The following is an 18,879-nucleotide window of genomic DNA, read 5'->3' as shown; positions in this document are numbered from 1 at the left end:
AGACGGAGCTGGACCATTTGTGCGGGAATGGAGTGAATAAACTGTGCGGGTCGTGCAGTATCGTACTTTGCCTTCAGTGTGCCATTACACTGCAGCTCAATTACGTCCATGTGAATCTGCACAGGTGTAGTTTCCACATCGATGGCAAATGGGTTGCGAAACAACTCAAAATTCTTTTTTTGTTCTTCAAAGTCACCAAAGCGCCGTGTGAACTCAGTTTGCAGTGCTCTCAGTTTATCAGCAAAGTACGTATTTGGGAACACCGTTGTGCCGATTTAGTTCAACATTACTTGGCAACAGGGAAAGTGGGGCAAGTTGCACTGGTGCATTTGTGTCTCCCATAAAAGCAGCTTCACTTGAAATCACTTTGTGATTGTGCACGGGTAAAAACGTCTGCTGAAGTGTCAGATTCTTCTTTAACTCTTCTGCTTTTTGTATCTTCTGCATTTTTGTGAATTTCCCCTTGGGATTAATAAAGTATCTATCTATCTATCTATCTATCTATCTATCTATCTATCTATCTATCTATCTATCTATCTATCTATCTATCTATCTATCTATCTATCTATCTATCTATCTATCTATCTATCTATCTATCTATCAATCATTGCATTCGGGTCTTTCAGGTTATCCTGATGTTTTGTCTCATAGTGCCGTCTTAGATTAAATTCTGTAATTACAGCCACATTAGCTCCACAAATTAGACATATGGGTTTACCGGCAATGTCAGTAAACATATACTCAGCCTCCCATCAGTTTTTAAAGGCTCTATTTTCAGAATCAACTTTTCTCTTTGGCATCGTGTGGGCTAGCTTCGCAATAACTTGAAGCATCATAAGCTAGACTTGATTAACGCGTTAAGTGTTTTGCAAGGCAGCTGAAGCGCTGCATTATGGGATCTGTAGTTTATTGTATTACCAGCGCTTCATATCCCCGGGCCATTAATAACAATAATATATAAAATGATCTCGCAGGCCGGATACAATTACACGCCGGGCCAGATGTGGCCCGAGGGCCTTGAGTTTGACACATATGGACTAAATAGAACTTGAAAAGATATATTTTTTTGAATGTGATCGTGCAATTTAGATCGAGTTGACGCGCACTACATCGAGCCCGCGTGCTATTGTGGTTTTGCCTGCGTGCCTCAATAAGTCACCCTCCCCTCACTCTTACTTTTTTACCGTTCATCTAATGAATACACTTACGGCTTTTCCAAAACTATTATTGATGGCGAATCGATTATTCATAAAGCTTCATTTGGTGATCTGTTTTTCTGTGTTAACCTCATATTTTTTCATACTTCTTCTCAAACCAAGGGTGTGCGAGGGTAAAATGAATCGGGAAGCGCTGATCAATGTAATCGGTGTAACATGAAATCATGCATTGACAGAAGTTCCCCTTTGCTTGTATTGCAAAGTGTGATTAAATGCGTGATTTTTTAACGCGTTATGAAGCATATGCATCCAAGCTTCTCAGCTGTGCTTGTGCTAAGAAAAGGAAACATTTTAAAAATAACGTAACACGATTGTCAATGTAACCTTTTGTAAGTAGTGCCTGGAGGATTCAGTGTGGAGAAACTGTAGAGACAGCGTGTGTATTAACTTGATGAGTTGATGACGTGACTCCCCCACCCGCCTTAACTGTCAATCCCCCGCAAACACAGTCTCTCGGAATTTGCATAAGCACAGCCCTTCGTGCAATTTTAACTTAGTTACAAAGTGATCAAAACTCGTTTATATCCTCGCGTCCTCTCATTAAACTTGTATCGCATTACCCGTGGGCATGACAAACGCCAGCGGCAGCCTGTCTATGAACTTAATTTAAACTTTAGGTTTACACCTTGCTTTGTTTCCGAAGTAGTAGCACTCATGAATATGGTTGTATATGTCACTCGCTCGCTTCTTATTGTTTCGCTGCCTTCTCAATTATATAATGCATGTTTTCTTCAGTGCTTTTTGGAGATCTTCCTGGTTTTCAACGCACTGCGTTGACAGTCAGTTCACGTGATTACGTGGGAGGCGTGATGATGTCACATGAAACTCCGCCCCCACGGCTTTCGAGCTCAACTCCATTAGGCCGGAGTTATACTTCACGCGACGCGACGCATGCTGCAGCGGACGCTCTTGCTACGCAAGCGTTGTAGTGTTTATACTTGCGCGCATACTTTACGTAATTCTGGAGGAATCCACCAGGTGGCAGTGCGAGATATTATTGCGGTGAGAACATGTTCGGCTTCTCTGTGTTGTGAATTGCCTAAAACATCAATTAAATTACGGTAACACCTTACCACAATATCTCTGAAAAGGATGTTTATTGATTAAATGCATAAATCCAGGGATGTATGTGTCCATTCCAGGAAGCATTGGGCACGAGTGAGAAAAAGTCCCTTGACGAGGCCTCAGCTCATCGCAAGGTGAATACAAGCACACACATGCACTAGCGTCATTTTAGCGGCACCAAATCCCCAAATCTGCATATCTTTGGAAGGAAACTGGAGCACAGTGTGGAATACCAGCAACATAACTCCCTGTGAGACAGCAGTGCTATCGCTCCGCCACCGTGACACCCCCATGTGTGTAATTATTCCCCATGTGTGTATTTATTAACAGTATTCATTATTTAAACGAAATTATATGTAAAATGTAACATACACATTTTAATGCATTTCATCATGAAAGTGATATCAAGTATAAATCTAAAGATTCTAAATGTGCAGAGAGTTGGAATATCATACATTTAATTTGTTCTGTTTGGCGATCTATTGTGCTTTCCGCTGCTGAAGCAAAATGCCGACATACAGATGCATTCGTGGTGCTTTTATATTCAAGCGTCACATATTCCCGATCGTAAGACATGATTCATTTTAAAAGTCTCACATACCATCTTTTGTGCCATCTATTTTTATTGTTTTACTTTACCTGCTGTCAGGTCCAAGAAGCTCGTAGCAATTAAAAACTGGGATGACGTTTACGACCGTCTGCTTTAATGATAAAGTAAACTACGAGGTTAAAGTGGAAATTTGAGATTAAAGCAGAAATTTCCACTTTAATCTAAAATACACGTTTTACCGTGTCCTTTATTTTTCTCAGTGGCTCAAATATAACGCTATACATTATGTTGCTGTTGTTAAGTTGCAAAAATTAAAACATAAAAAAGACATGTATAAATGACACGATACATTTTAAAAGTCTCAAATACCATCTTTTGTGCCGTCTATTTTTTTTTTTTTTTTTGCAGCTTCACATCGGCTACATAATGTATAGCGCTGTATTTGAGCCATTCATCAAACAGCAAAGTGCGCACATCGATCCCCAAAGGATCTCCATAGAGGCTTGCTGTCACATGTAGATAGTAAACCGAGACTCTGACGTCACATCCCGACTTTTAGCACACTGCGCCCCCCGACTTTTTGCTGGTACTGCAACTTGCGCGCGCGTGTTAATTTCTGAGGACCTGCTCAGAGGGCCAGCGTGAAATGAGCGCTGGGAGCAGCGTGACAGCCATGATCGGTGCATTATGCGTTCTCAGCGTGAAGTATAAATGAGCCCTTACAGTAAATGGAGAAAAATAGCTTCCAGTTATGACCATTACGCGTAGAATTTTGAAATGAAACCTGCCCAACTTTTGTAAGTAAGCTGTAAGGAACGAGCCTGCCAAATTTCAGCCTTCTACCTACACGGGAACTTGGAGAATTAGTGATGAGTCAGTGAGTCAGTCAGTCAGTCAGTGAGTGAGGGCTTTGCCTTTTGTTAGTATAGATGTATGTATGTGTATATATGTATGTATGTGTATATATATGTATGTGTATATATGTATGTGTGTATATATGTATGTATGTATGTGTATATATATATGTATGTATGTATGTGTATATATATATATATATATATATATATATATATATATATATATATATATATATGTATGTATGTATGTGTATATACATACAGTGGGTACGGAAAGTATTCTGACCCCCTTCAATTTTTCACTCTTTGTTATATTGCAGCCATTTACTAAAATCATTTAAATTAATTTTTTTCCTCATTAATGTACACACAGCATCCCATATTGACAGACAAAAAAATAATTTTTGAAATTGTTGCAGATTTATTAAAAAAGAAAAACTGAAATATCACATGGTGCTAAGTACTCAGACCCTTTGCTGTGACACTCATATATTTAACTGAGGTGCTTTCCATTTCTTCTGATCATCCTTGAGATCCACATTCATTTGAGTCCAGCTGTGTTTGATTATACTGATTGGACTTGATTAGGAAAGCCACACACCTGCCTATATAAGACGTTACAGCTCACAATGCATGTCAGAGCAAATGAGAATCATGAGGTCAAAGGAACTGCCTGAAGAGCTCAGAGACAGAATTGTGGCAAGGCAAAGATCTGGCCAAGGTTACAAAAAATTTCTGCTGTATTAAAGGTTCCCAAGAGCGCAGTGGCCTCCATAATCCTGAAATGGAAGACGTTTGGGACGACCAGAACCCTTACTAGAGCTGTTCGTCTGGCCAAGCTGAGCTACCGGGGGAGAAGAGGCTTGGTGAGTGAGGTAAAGAAGAACCCAAAGATCACTTTGGCTGAGCTCCAGAGATGCAGTCAGGAGATGGGAGAAAGTTGTAGAAATTCAACCATCACTGCAGCCCTCCACCAGTCAGAGCTTTATGGCAGAGTGGCCTGTCGGAAGCCTCTCCTCAGTGCAAGACACATGGCAGCCTGCATGGATATGTGTGGAGACAACCAGGCACTGCTCATCACTTGTCCAATACAGTCCCCACAGTGAAGCATGGCGGTGGCAGCATCATGCTGTGGGTGTGTTTTTCAGCTGCAGGGACAGGACAACTGGTTGCAATCGAGGGAAAGATGAATGCGGCCAAGTACAGGGATATCCTGGACAAAAACCTTATGGAGAGTGCTAAGGACCTCAGACTGGGCTGAAGGTTTACCTTCCAACAAGACAATAACCCTAAGCACACACCTAAAATAGCGAAGGAGTTTCTTCACAGCAACTCTGTGACTGTTCTTGAATGGCCCAGCGAGAGCCCTGACTTAAACCCAAATGAGCATCTCTGTAGAGACCTAAAAATGGCTGTCCACCATCGTTTACCATCCAGCCTGACAGAACTGGAGAGGATCTGCAAGGAGGAATGGCAGAGGATCCCCAAATCCAGGTGTGAAAAACTTTTTTCATCTTTCCCAAGAAGACTCATGGCTGTATTAGCTCAAAAGGGTGCTTCTACTAAATACTGAGCAAAGGGTCTAAATACTTAGGACCATATGATATTTCAGTTTTTCTTTTTTAATATATCTGCAACAATTTCAAAAATTATTTTTTTTTGTCTATCAGTATGGGGTGCTGTGTGTACATTAATGAGGAAAAAAATTAATTTAAATGATTTTAGCAAATGGCTGCAATATAACAAAGAGTGAAAAATTGAAGGGGTCTGAATACTTTCTGTACACACTGTATGTATATGTATGTATGTATATATACGTGTATGTATGTAGATATGTATATATGTGTGTATATATGTATATGTATTTGTCTTATTTTTACTGCTCTTTTTTTGTTTAGTGATCATTCAGGCTATGTGAGACCTTCCCATGTACCAAGAAGTTTGAACAGCGACATATCTTATTTTGGAGTGGGAGGAAAGCAGGCCGCCTTCTACATTGGGCAGTCAACTAGAGTAAGATGTTTACAATTTATAATTATTTTTGTACTTTTTTTTTTTTTTTTTAAAGAATACAATTAACAGTCAAACACTATATATATATATATATATATATATATATATACACATATACAGTCCCTGACAAAAGTCTTGTCACTTCTCTTTTTGTAGAAACTCCTGCTATTAACCTGACTTTTAATTAATCAACTGGTGTTAGAAATAGCTCATATGAAAAGCTAAACCCCTCCCAAATGATGTTTAATGCACTGAAATAAATTAGTTTCACTGAAAAAAGATATATCATTTAATCAAGACAGAAAGGTCAAATTTGGGCAAGACAAAAGTTTTGTCGCCTATACAGAAAATGAACAACTTTATTGCAAATTCAAAAATATGTCAGCAAATTAAGTAGTGGTGCTGTGAGATCCAAATGTAATATCTTGTATGACTTCCACGAGCTTGAAGGACAGCATCCATGCGGTTTGGCAAGGATTCATACAATTTATTGATGAAGTCATCAGGACTAGCAAAGAAAACAGTCTTGCATGCCTCCCAGAGTTCATCAATATTCTTTGGTTTCGTCTTCCATGCTTCCTCTTTCATCCTACCCCACATATGCTCAATGATGTTCATGTCTGGTGACTGGGCTGGCCAATCCTGGAGCATCTTAATCTTCTTCGCTTTAGGGAACTTTGATGTGGAGATGAAGTATGTGATGGAGCACCGTCCTGCTGCAGAATTTGGCCTTTTTTATGGTTGGGAATATAAGAGGTAGCTAAGATTTCTTGGTGTTTTAGACTATTGATGTTGCCTTACTCCCTGCAGATCCCTCACATACCCCCATACTGGATGTAATCCCAGACCATGATTTTGCCTCCACCAAACTTCACTGTTTTCTGGGTAAATCTCGGCTTCATGCGGGTTCCAGTAGGTCTCCTGTAATATTTGCGGTGACTGTGGTGTAATTCAACAGAAGATTCATCTGAAAAATCCACCTTCTGCCACTTTTCCAACGTCCATCCTTTTAGCAGGCTGTGGGCCTTGGCAAATGCCACACGTTTTTTCAATTGTCTTTTGTTTAGTGCTGGCTTATGGGCACTGATTCGATCATGGAGGCCATTTCGAGACAAAATCCGACAAACTGTTCTGGTTGACACATGGACTTCTGGTGACCAGGTCTCGTGGAGCTCTGCTGCAGTGGAAAATGGGCTGGCCTTGGATTTTCGAGCCAACAAACGGTCCTCTCGAGCAGTTGTCTTGCGGGGTCTTCCTGACCTGGGCTTGTCAAAAACGTCTCCAGTCTCTTCAAATCTTTTTTTTATCCTCTGAACTTGACGCTGAGACAAATTGAAGGTGTTTGCCACATCAGCAGTGGATTTGGTCTTCAGCCTCTTGATAATCAACACTTTAGTCTCAGGGTGAATCTTAGGCATGTTTGCAGAGGTCTTGTTGCAGTTGATGTGAAGGTCTAGTGTACTGGGGTTCTTTTTATACACACACCTGAGACCTAATTGATCCATTATTAGTCACAGGTGAAGCTCATATGACAAGGCGACAACACTTATGTCTTGCCAAAAATTGACTCAATGGGCTTTACCAAGCTGTGAATGTTAGAATACTTTTTGTCAATTTCGTTTTGCACTGAAACATTATTACAAAAGCTGATGGTATTGAAATGACCCATTTCTTGTAACAAAATCTTGATTAGAAATATATTTTAGCAGCACTTCAGGTCAGTTTGTACACAAGCGACAAGACTTTTGTCAGGGACTATATATATATATATATATATATATATATATATATATATATATATATAGATATATATATAGATATATATATATATATATATATAGATATATATATATATATATATACATATACATATACACACACACCCACACACAGCTTTTGTTTTTAAAAGGAATTGTTCTCATTATTGGGCTTCTTGAAATTTCATTCCTTTTTAACATGTAATAATATTCAGGTGAGCTTTTCAGGTTTAAAAAATGTATTTTTGTAACGACCATTTCTTACCAAAAATAAGTGTTTTCATCTGTGTTATTGACACCAGGGTAATAATGATACTGAGCATGTCCAGTTGTAAGAGCCAGTCCTAGGAAGTTAATGTCAAATATCATAAGTATTTCCTTAACTAGGATATAAAATGTTTTTTCTATAGCTACACTGATAATAAACGGTTCCAATTTATCACCAATAAGCTAACATTTTAATGAAACATTCCTAATAGTATAACTCTCATTTAACAGTAAAATAATCTCAGATTTTTTCTAGATTGAAATCTTTAAAAACATTAAGTTTTATGATTATGTTATAGTATATTTTACAGAAACAGAAGAATATACAGTAACTTAAAGAAGTCTAACTGAAATAAGCAAGGTTATTTTTACCTGAATATTTTTATATTCATTTTGTATTAAGTTTTTTACTTGAATTTCGCCGTTTTTTTTTTGTTTTTTTTTTGAAATGACGATAATCGAGCTATGTACTGTACTTGTCATACTTCCTGTTGCTGCAGAATTTTGAAAATATCAAAGAAACAAATCTGCACCAGTATTTGTAAAAGGCTTGCTGCACTTAGTAGAGTTTAACAGTTTTGCACATTTCAGAGAGAAGTCAAGAGGAAGATTCCAGCTTAGAACTTTATTCAATGCTATATTTGAATAGAGATTGTTACTTTTAAGATGTTGTTAGTATATATCAATTGTGAATATACAGAATTGTATTTGAGATGTATAAATTAATCCATCATATAGCTATCGTTTAGATATTATAAGCTGAAATTATAGAAATACGTATGGACCCCTCCATTCAATCATTTTTTGAATCTCCTTTCGCACTTTTAGGGTCACAGTGAACCTAAGCATAGTAGTTTTAAAGTCCATTTATATTAATGTTTTAATACAGAAGTTTATGTTGTTTTTTTCATATGTTGTGAGTTGGGGGAGTAAATGCGAACATTAATTTTATTTTAATTCTTTTCATTTTTATTACTATTTAATTTAATATTGTTTCTTTGTATCAGTATACTGCTGCTGGATTATGTGAATTTCCCCTTGGGATTAATAAAGTATCTATCTATCTGTCTGTCTGTCTGTCTGTCTATTTTTTCTTTGTAGGTAGGTTATACTTTTTTTCTTTTCAAACTTTAACATGCCAAGTATAAATAAGCATAGAAACAGTAAATTGAAAAAGCAGACAGATATTAATACTTGGTATTAACAGCATCAATAAATGCATTTAATTGTGTGACCAAAATATTACAAAGACATTTTTTCCTCTGTAATTTTCTTAATAGATGGTAACTAAACCGTCAAGCTCAGTTGATGTTCATGAGCTACTACTTTCAAAGGAGGAATTTGAAAAAAAAGAGAAAAACAAAGAGGCTATATATAGTGGATTCATCAGAAATAGAATGGTAAGCCAGGTGATTTAATTTTTTTTCTTTCTTTTTTTTGGGTTTGTTGTTTTGTTTAACTCTGCCGCTGATCTACTCTGGCCAGTTTTTCATTCCCAATAAATTAATTGCCAATGGGTAAATTGGCCTCAGAGCTGATCTGCTTTTTCTAAACTTTACAGTGTACTGTAGTTGTAATGGTCCTTGACACAATATATTGCATTTCTTGAAGAGCATGTGTCATTTTGTTGTTAGAATTCTTATTCTTCCTTTAAACTTGGGTTGTGCCAATGGATGATATCTTCAATTGACTATTGATTACTTGCATTACAGATGGACATCCTTTTGCCAATGATTTGAACCATGTGACTATTCCTATAATGAATACTTAGTTTACAGTCGATGCTTGTATCTCATTTGTATATGGATAGGTAGTAAATGCACTGTACATATATTGCTTTTTGTGCTAGGAACTTTAAATGCTTCTTTAGCACAAAGATACAAATCTGATTACATTTTTCCTTGCAAAATACAACTTGGCAATCTGACAACGTCCTCTCATGTGGGATTCAACATTGTAGGTGCGGTGGATTAATAATAATGAAATCCTACAGAAAAAGCTGTCTGTGACATATTATAAGTTAAGACAAAAGGGGTGGAGGATGCTCAATAATGCTACGATATCTACTGCCGTAGCCAAAGGAAAAAGTTTTGTGCTGTGATCGGTCACAGTACATAAATGGAATCAGTAATGGCAAGAAAGTCCTGCTTGTATTGTTAAATAACAGCTACTAGCTGCCCAGCATCTTTGTGCCTCATCTTGTATTTTACATTTTTTTACTATTTTTACTTTTATTTATATTTGTAGAAGATGCCTGCTTATCAGGCTACTGTGAAGAAAAGGTATGAGATTTCATGAATATACAGGGTGGGCCATTTATATGGATACACCTTAATAAAATGGGAATGGTTGGTGATATTAACTTCCTGTTTGTGGCACATTAGTATATGTGAGGGGGAAAACTTTTCAAGATGGGTGGTGACTATGGTGGCCATTTTGAAGTCAGCCATTTTGGATCCAACTTTTGTTTTTTCAATAGGAAGAGGGTCATGTGACACATCAAACTTATTGGGAATTTCACAAGAAAAACAATGATGTTGGTTTTAACGTAACTTTATTCTTTCATGAGTTATTTACAAGTTTCTGACCACTTATAAAATGTGTTCAATGTGCTGCCCATTGTGTTGGATTGTCAATGCAACCCTCTTCTCCCACTCTTCACACACTGATAGCAACACCGCAGGAGAAACGCTAGCACAGGCTTCCAGTATCCGTAGTTTCAGGTGCTGCACATCTCGTATCTTCAACAACAACAACAACAACAACATTTATTTATATAGCACATTTTCATACAAACAGTAACTCAAAGTGCTTTACATATTAAAGAATAGAAAAATGAAAGACATAATTATAAAAAATAAATCAACATTAACATCGAATAAGAGTAAGGTTCAATGGCCAGGGGACAGAAAAACAAAAACTCCAGGCGGCTGGAGAAAAATAAAATCTGTAGGGATTCCAGACCATGAGACCGCCCAGTCCCCTCTGGGCATTCTACCTAACATAAATGAAACAGTCCTCTTTGGATTTAGGGTTCTCACGGAAGGGCTTGATGATGATGATGGTCACGTAGACTTCTTCCTTTTAATCCGTCCATCATTGTTGGAGCATCATGAAGCTTTGAGTAGGTGGAGGTGGCAGGCCACCACCACAAAGAAACGGAAAAAGAAACAGAAAAGAGAGTAGGGGTCAGTACCGATTTTAGAGCCACCATGAATAGTTGTTATGATGAATTGAACATACAGAGTATCAGGATTAAGTTAAATTACGATTAAAATGAAGTTATAAAAGGCCATGTTAAAGTAATGTGTTTTCAGCAGTGTTTTAAAGTGCTCTACTGTATCAGCCTGGCGAATTCCTATTGGCAGGCTATTCCAGATTTTAGGTGCATAACAGCAGAAGGCCGCCTCACCACTTCTTTTAAGTTTTGTTCTTGGAATTCTAAGGAGACACTCATTTGAGGATCTGAGGTTACGATTTGGAATATAAGGTGTCAGACATTCCGATATATAAGATGGGGGAGATTATTTAAGGCTTTATAAACCATAAGCAGAATTTTAAAGTCAATTCTGAATGACACAGGTAACCAGTGTAGTGACATCAAAACTGGAGTGATGTGTTCTGATTTTCTTTTCCTAGTTAGGATTCTAGCAGCTGCATTCTGCACTAGTTGCAAACGATTTATATCTTTTTGGGTAGTCCTGAGAGGAGTGCGTTACAGTAATCTAGTCGACTGAAAACAAGCGCGTGAACTAATTTCTCAGCATCTTTCAGTGATATAAGAGGTCTAACTTTACTTATGTTTCTTAAGTGAAAAATGCTGTCCTAATGATCTGATTAATATGTGATTTAAAATTCAGATTACAGTCAACAATCACCCCTAAGCTTTTTACCTCCGTCTTGACTTTTAATCCTAATGTATCCAGTTTATTTCTAATAGCCTCATTGTATCCATTATTGCTGATCACTAAAATTTCAGTTTTCTCTTTATTTAACTTGAGAAAATTACTATTCATCCATTCTGAGATACTAGTCAGACATTGTGTTAGTGAATCAATAGAATCGGGTCATCAGGTGCTATTGATAAGTACAGCTGTGTGTCATCAGCATAGCTGTGGTAGCTCACGTTGTGCCCTGAGATAATCTGACCTAACGGAAGCATGTAGATTGAGAATAACAGCGGACCCAGGATAGAGCCTTGTGGAACACCATATTGGATATCATGTGTCTTGAGTTGTAATTCCCACAACTAACAAAATATTTTCTCCCTGTCAGGTAGGATTCAAACCAATTTAAGACACTGCCAGAGAGGCCCACCCATTGACTAAGGCGATTTCTAAGAATGTTGTGATCAATGGTGTCAAATGCAGCACTCAGATCTAAGAGGATGAGAACAGATAAATGGCCTCTGTCTGCATTTACCCGCAAGTCATTTACTACTTTAACGAGTGCAGTTTCTGTGCTGTGATTTGTTCTAAAACCTGACTGAAATTTATCAAGAATAGCATGTTTATTTAGGTGGTCATTTAACTGCATAATGACTGCCTTCTCTAGAACTTTACTTAAGAAGGCAGGTTAGAGATGGGTCTAAAATTTTCAAGAGCGAGGGTCAAGATTATGTTTCTTAAGTAGGGGTTTAACTACAGCAGTCTTAAGACAGTCTGGGAAGTATCTAGTGACAATTTACTATGTCAAGAACATTATCAATTAGCACGCCTGATACTTCTTTGAAAAACCTTGTTGGTATCGGGTCAAGGACGCAGGTGGAGGGTTTTAATTGAGATATTATTTTTTGTAAATCAGGTAAATCTATCCTAGTGAAAGAGTTTAATTTGTTTATAACAGGATGTTGGGGTTTAGGGGGATCCTTAGTGTTGGGGAGATATACTATGTTATTTCTAATATCATTAATTTTTGATTGAAGAATACAGCGACAGCCTCACAGGTTTCACTGGAAGCACTTAGGAGGCATTCCTTTGAGCTACCTGGGTTTAGTAGGCGATCAATTGTTGAAAATAAGACTCTAGGATTACTAGCATTGTTATTTATAATCTTGAGAAATAGCAGCGTCTCTCAAGACGGACAGTGTTATTGTATTCTGTTATTTTGACTTTTAATATTTCGTGGTGGATAGTAAGTTTAGTCTTCCTCCATTGGCGCTCAGCTCTACGGCATGTTCTCTTTAAATCAGACACTCTTTGGGTCTTCCATGGTATACCAATGCTAGAAGATTTTTTCACTGTCTTTTCAGGTGCAACTATGTCAACAGCAGCTCTCACTTTAGAATTAAATCTTTCCACCTTACTATTTACATTGTCCTCGCTATTATAGCTGGCACTATAAACGGACTGATTGCTTAAAATGTTTGTAAGTTTTAAAGCTGCTGCGAATCAAAGAAGCGTTTTTTAACAATATGCTTCTCATGAGTGTTTTTATCATTATTTCTATATTAAAAAGTAGAAGAAAATGGTCTGATAGACCAATATCAATGATCTGTTTTATATCAACTTTCAGTCCTTTAGTAATCACTAAGTCTAATGTATGACCTGCTTTATGTGTAGGCTGATTTATGAGTTGTCTCAAATCAAAAGAATCCAGGAGGTTCATAAATTCTTTTACTTTTAGATCACACTGATTATCTATATGAAAATTAAAGTCGCCAACTATTAGGAGTGTGTCATAGTTAGTAATTAAAATTGACATTAAGTCAGAGAATTCCTCAAAAAGCGCGTTATATTTAGGAGGTCTATACACGGATAGTACTAGAACTTGAGAATCTCCATGAATAACAACGGCGAGATACTCAAAGGACTTGAACTTACCAAAACTGACATCTTTACATTTTAATCGGCTCGAGTAAATGTTAGCCAATCCGCCCCTTTTCCCTGGCGGTTTGCATGAGTAAAACTGTAATCCGGAGGCAGATTCGATTAAAACTGACGCGCATCTGAATTCAGCCATGTTTCATTTAGTGCAATAAGATCTATTTTTATCACTAATAAGATCGTTGATAAAAACGTTTTGTTAGTTAAAGCTCTGACATTTAATAGTGCCATATTTAATGTTTGGAGGTGCAGAGATGAGTACTATGTGCGTTATTGTTATTTGGAATAGGAACTAAATTATTATTATTAGCGCCGCTCTGTGTGTATTTTTTGTTTAATCTGTGATCTGTTTTTATAGTTTTAATACATTGTTCCTCTAAAATAGTGATTTTAATTAGATTATTGGAGTTTATGCCGTATTTCCTCGGTTTTCTACGTGCATTGAGATTGCTTATTACAGTATTAATGGTGTGCACTTTAACGGAAGACTCTATTAAACATTCATCATGTCCTGGCACAGCAGTATTATTTCGGAAGGGGTTAAGAGCAGAGATAGATAGTCAAGAAAAACGAATTACCTTCGATATGTTTTCGGAGAGGACCCGGGCGAAACTGTTCGGATGCAGGCCATCACGCTTGAAGAGACGCGGCCTTTCCAAAAAGAGTTTCCAATTGTTGATGAAGCCGACATCCTTCTTCTTGCAGAAACCCTGTAGCCAGTTGTTCAACCCTAGCAGACGACTGTAGTACTCGTATCTTCATAGCATAGACAATTGCCTTCAGATGACCCCAAAGATAAAAGTCTAAGGGGGTCAGATCGGGAGACCTTGGGGGTCATTCAACTGGCCCACGACGACCAATCCACTTTCCAGGAAACTGTTCATCTAGGAATGCTCGGACCTGACACCCATAATGTGGTGGTGCACCATCTTGCTGGAAAAACTCAGGGAACGTGCCAGCTTCAGTGCATAAAGAGGGAAACGCATCATCATGTAGCAATTTCGCATATCCAGTGGCCTTGAGGTTTCCATTGATGAAGAATGGCCCCACTATCTTTGTACCCCATATACCACACCATACCATCAATTTTTTTGTTCCAACAGTCTTGGAGGGATCTATCCAATGTGGGTTATTGTCAGACCAATAGCGGTGGTTTTGTTTGTTAACTTCACCATTCACATAAAAGTTTGCCTCATCACTGAACAAAATCTTCTGCGTAACTGAGGGTCCTGTTCCAATTTTTGTTTTGCCCATTCTGCAAATTCAGTACGCCGATCTGGGTCATCCTCGTTGAGATGCTGCAGTAGCTGGAGTTTGTAAGGGTGCCATTTGTGAGTAGCTAATATCCGCCGAAGGGACTAATGCCACTCTCCAGTGACATGCGGCGAGTGCTATGCTGTGGGCTCTTGCTGAATGAAGCTAGGACAGCCACTGATGTTTCTTCATTAGTGACAGTTTTCATGCGTCCACATTTTGGCAAATCCAACACTGAACCAGTTTCACGAAACTTAGCAAACAGTTTGCTAACTGTAGCATGGGAGATGGGTGTCTAACCTCTGCGACATGTCAATGGCTGTAAACAAAGAGAAACTTGTAAATAACTCATGAAAGAATAAAGTTACGTTAAAACCAAGCACACCATTGTTTTTCTTGTGAAATTCCCAATACATTTGATGTGTCACATGACCCTCTTCCTATTGAAAAAACAAAAGTTGGATCCAAAATGGCCAACTTCAAAATGACCACCATGGTCACCACCCATCTTGAAAAGTTTTCCACCTCACATATACTAATGTGCCACAAACAGGAAGTTAATATCACCAACCATTCCCATTTTATTAAGGTGTATCCATATAAATGGCCCACCCTGTACATACCTGTCAGGTGAGTTGCAGCTGGATTTATAGTTTCTTGCCATTGTTGTTGGCTGTATAAAGCATATTCAGTGTGCTTGGAATAAGCAAATCATCAGGGCGATAGTGCATTTATTAGTTGTATTATGCTCTCTGTTGAGGTCTAACTGAGTTTTATTAGTTACTAGCAAAATACCCACGCTTCGCAGCGGAGAAGTAGTGTGTTAAAGAAGTTATGAAAAAGAAAAGGAAACATTTTAAAAATAACATAACTTGATTGTCAGTGTAATTATTTTGTGACTGTTATGAGTGTTGCTGTCATCAAGGATTTGATTATCATTATTTCTTTCAATCAGATTCGTATTTGGAAGACGTGTTGTTATGAAGTTACATTCTGTGTTTGTCAACCATTGTAAAGATAACAGGTTTCATTCATCGAAGTGTTCATTACGCAAATCGCTACTCGTGCATGTAAGATGTTTAACAGGCATTCCCGGTATTAACTTGTGCTAAACGTACCATGGTGTGACGTAAGGGAAACTGACTGTAAAAAGGCAAGGAGGCGCGTATTTTGAACGAAAAGGGAAGAGACCGCCAGGAAGCGGAAAAGTGAGAAGGAAAACTGTTTAAATAAAGAGCTAGGAAGGTGAATGGAAAGAAGCAGCCAGCGGTAAAGCAAGGAAGACTTTGTAATAAGAACAGTTCGGTGCACGTAGAAGGTGTAACAATAAGATTGTTAAGTCTTATGATAATGTACCCGCACGGAGAATTTAGAGAGATGCACTGGGAGAAGTATAATCTGAGCCTCTCTACAGTTTTATTTTCGGGTTGTAATGTTCATCAAATTTACATATCATCTGGTCCAGTGGCGGACCATGCATCTCACACCTAGGCCTTCAGTAGTGCTCCATCTGAATCAACCCATCCCTCAAAAACTAATTCATGGTTATAAAAACCATGTTAATATGCAGAAATACAGTATAAAGAGCCACTGCATCGCAGATAGATAAGTCCTGTAGCCACAATAAATGCCTTTATTGAACAGACAAACCAGGGGTGAACAAGTTCCTTTCTACTGCGACACAGCCGCGACACATATAAAAACCATCAATAATAACTCATAAACTTGCAGTATTATTTAGGAAAATCACAACAGTTTACTCACCAAAAATTCTGATTATTTGTAAACAAAATCCATCCTCCTCTCTTTCCTCAAAAACAGTTCAATTACTCTTTCTTACAGATTATCTGTTCGCTTCGGTTCCATCAAAAAGTCAGTTTCTATCACCATCGAAGCTAATGCAGAAAGTCGAACCTGCCCTGACGTATTTCTGGTATAAGTTTTAATTCGCTTTAGGGCTGAAAATCTCTGCTCGACAGAAGCAGTGTATACGGGAATGGTCACCGCCAAATATACCAATATGAACAGCTGCTCCATGCTCTCATTCAGATATTTCTAATGAAGGAAGTCAATGAGATCATTGGGAGATTTTCCTGCAAAATTATCCATGGCATACATTACAGTCAGTTTTGTTTTTAGCCAAGACAGATCAAAAACTGCTGCGTGGCTCTTGTGTTAAACTGGAGAAGGCTGCATGCGTGAAATTTTTCTTGTATTCCCGAAACTTTTGGGGGTCGAGGAGCGTGACAAACATCAGGTTTTCGTGGTCTTGAAATCTGGTCTGTGTCTGGCAAATATTGTCCTGAATCCTGCCATGGAGTTGGCTGTAGTGCACGCGAGGATTTTGCGCTCGGAGCGCCTGCGGTGCATTCAGTGGCCTCGTAGAGTTCCTCATATCGGCTTCTATCCAATGAGTGGGTCTGAATGCGGTGATGTTGCTGTACGCCTGCTAGAGGGCCCTACTGACACCAACTCAAAATCTGATTGGTTGAAGCAACAGTTTAATCAACATTTATTCTGTGTTAGAGGGCCTGTACAACGGATTGCGCGTGTCTGTCTGGCAACAAATGATGGCTGAAATGTGATTGGTTAAATGCTTTAATATGAAAATACATGCCTGGAAGCAGCACAACCATCGGAAAAGCTATGAAAGGAAGCAGACAGACTATTTGGAATTATTTAATAAGTTTTTATGGATGTAATATAATTAACATCAGTTTGTGATTCAGATATTTTTTTAGGCCAGCAGAGAATGCATGACTTCGCCAGGTCTTTAGCATCGAGGCTTTATACCCTGCGTCTTCTCATTAAACATGTATCTTGCGAATATCTTGTGCGATCTTGCAATGTCCACGGCTTTATTTAAATGTTAGCTTAGACCCGGCAATTTAAAGTTTCTCTCGCACTTTCGCTGAGGGCGGGTTTCCGCAGTAGCTGCACTTATGAATATGCTAAGCACAATCCTTCTCCCGTGAATATTTACCTTATATCGGTAGGCACTCAATTACGTGGGTGGCGTGATGATGCGAGACGCAACTCCGCCTCACACGGCGACCGAGCTGCAGGCTATTACAGTATATGGACGAAAGTAGGTTCCAGTTATGACCGTTAAGCGTACAATTTCGAAATGAAACCTGCCTAACTTTTGTAAGTAAGCTGTAAGGAATGAGTCTGAGAAATTTCAGCCTTCCACCTACACAGGAAGTTGGAGAATTAGTGGTGATTGAGTGAGTGAGTGAGTCAGTCAGTGAGGGCTTTGCCTTTTATTAGTATAGAAAAGTATTAAGAGGATTTTATTTATGTTGATATTTTTTTGGTCACTGATCAATACTGGTATTTAGTTTTGTTTATTAAAAATGACAAACTAATAGCTGTGGTCTGTAGTTGAAGCCTGCTTGTACTATTACGCACATAGCAGGAAGTTGTCTGTTGTCAGTACATCAGGCGTGTTGATGACGGGTGCCTTCCTGCTGTGATAGCGTGTACAGTGCTGTGAAGAAGAACTCGTCTTAACCTTTTGTCTTTACCCTTCAAGAATGTCTCTAAAACACAAATCTGACGCAAGTGCTGGTTATACAGTAAAGAAGAGAAAAACCATCACAATCGAAAATAAACTAGAAATAATAAAAAAGGTCAGAGAGAGGTGAAACTCCATCATTCATTTGCAGAGAACTTTGTTACAGTTGGTCAACAATAGCATTTGTTAAAATAATGTACCTGTTTTCCGACTTACTTACAAGTTCAACTGAAGTACAATCCTATAGTCCCTATCTCGTACGTAACCCGGGGACTGCCTGTAAATGGTTATGGCTGCAACAGTAGTTTATTAAGAATTGCTTTTGTTTTTGAGACTTTGCAACTTTGTACTTGTACAGCTTAACTAAAAATTAGAAAATTTTAAAACTGCTACTATTATACCATCCTACTTGAAATTTGTGTCGCTTTAAAAGTTAATTTGTGGAATTTCTTTCCTTGTTAACGTGTTTGATCTAATTTTGTAGCTTGGGTATAAATAACACGTTTTGTTAGAGGGCCATTATTTCTGGTTGTAGTAGACCATTATATGTCAAGAAC

The 18,879-nt window shown here is 38.1% G+C and overlaps 1 protein-coding gene across 1 annotated transcript in view; it reads left to right on the top strand.

Annotated features, from left to right (window-relative positions):
• smchd1 (structural maintenance of chromosomes flexible hinge domain containing 1) overlaps positions 1-18,879 on the top strand; it is a 459,542-nt gene that overhangs the window by 94,199 nt on the left and 346,464 nt on the right. Inside the window, exons 6-7 of the mRNA XM_039754843.1 lie at positions 5,588-5,702; positions 9,007-9,126. Coding sequence (XP_039610777.1) covers positions 5,588-5,702; positions 9,007-9,126 — 235 coding nt within the window. The remainder of the gene's footprint in view (positions 1-5,587; positions 5,703-9,006; positions 9,127-18,879) is intronic.

The sequence above is a fragment of the Polypterus senegalus genome, chromosome 5 (assembly GCF_016835505.1).
Source record: "Polypterus senegalus isolate Bchr_013 chromosome 5, ASM1683550v1, whole genome shotgun sequence".
Lineage (NCBI taxonomy): Eukaryota > Metazoa > Chordata > Cladistia > Polypteriformes > Polypteridae > Polypterus > Polypterus senegalus.
This window is presented reverse-complemented; position numbering and strand designations above follow the sequence as displayed.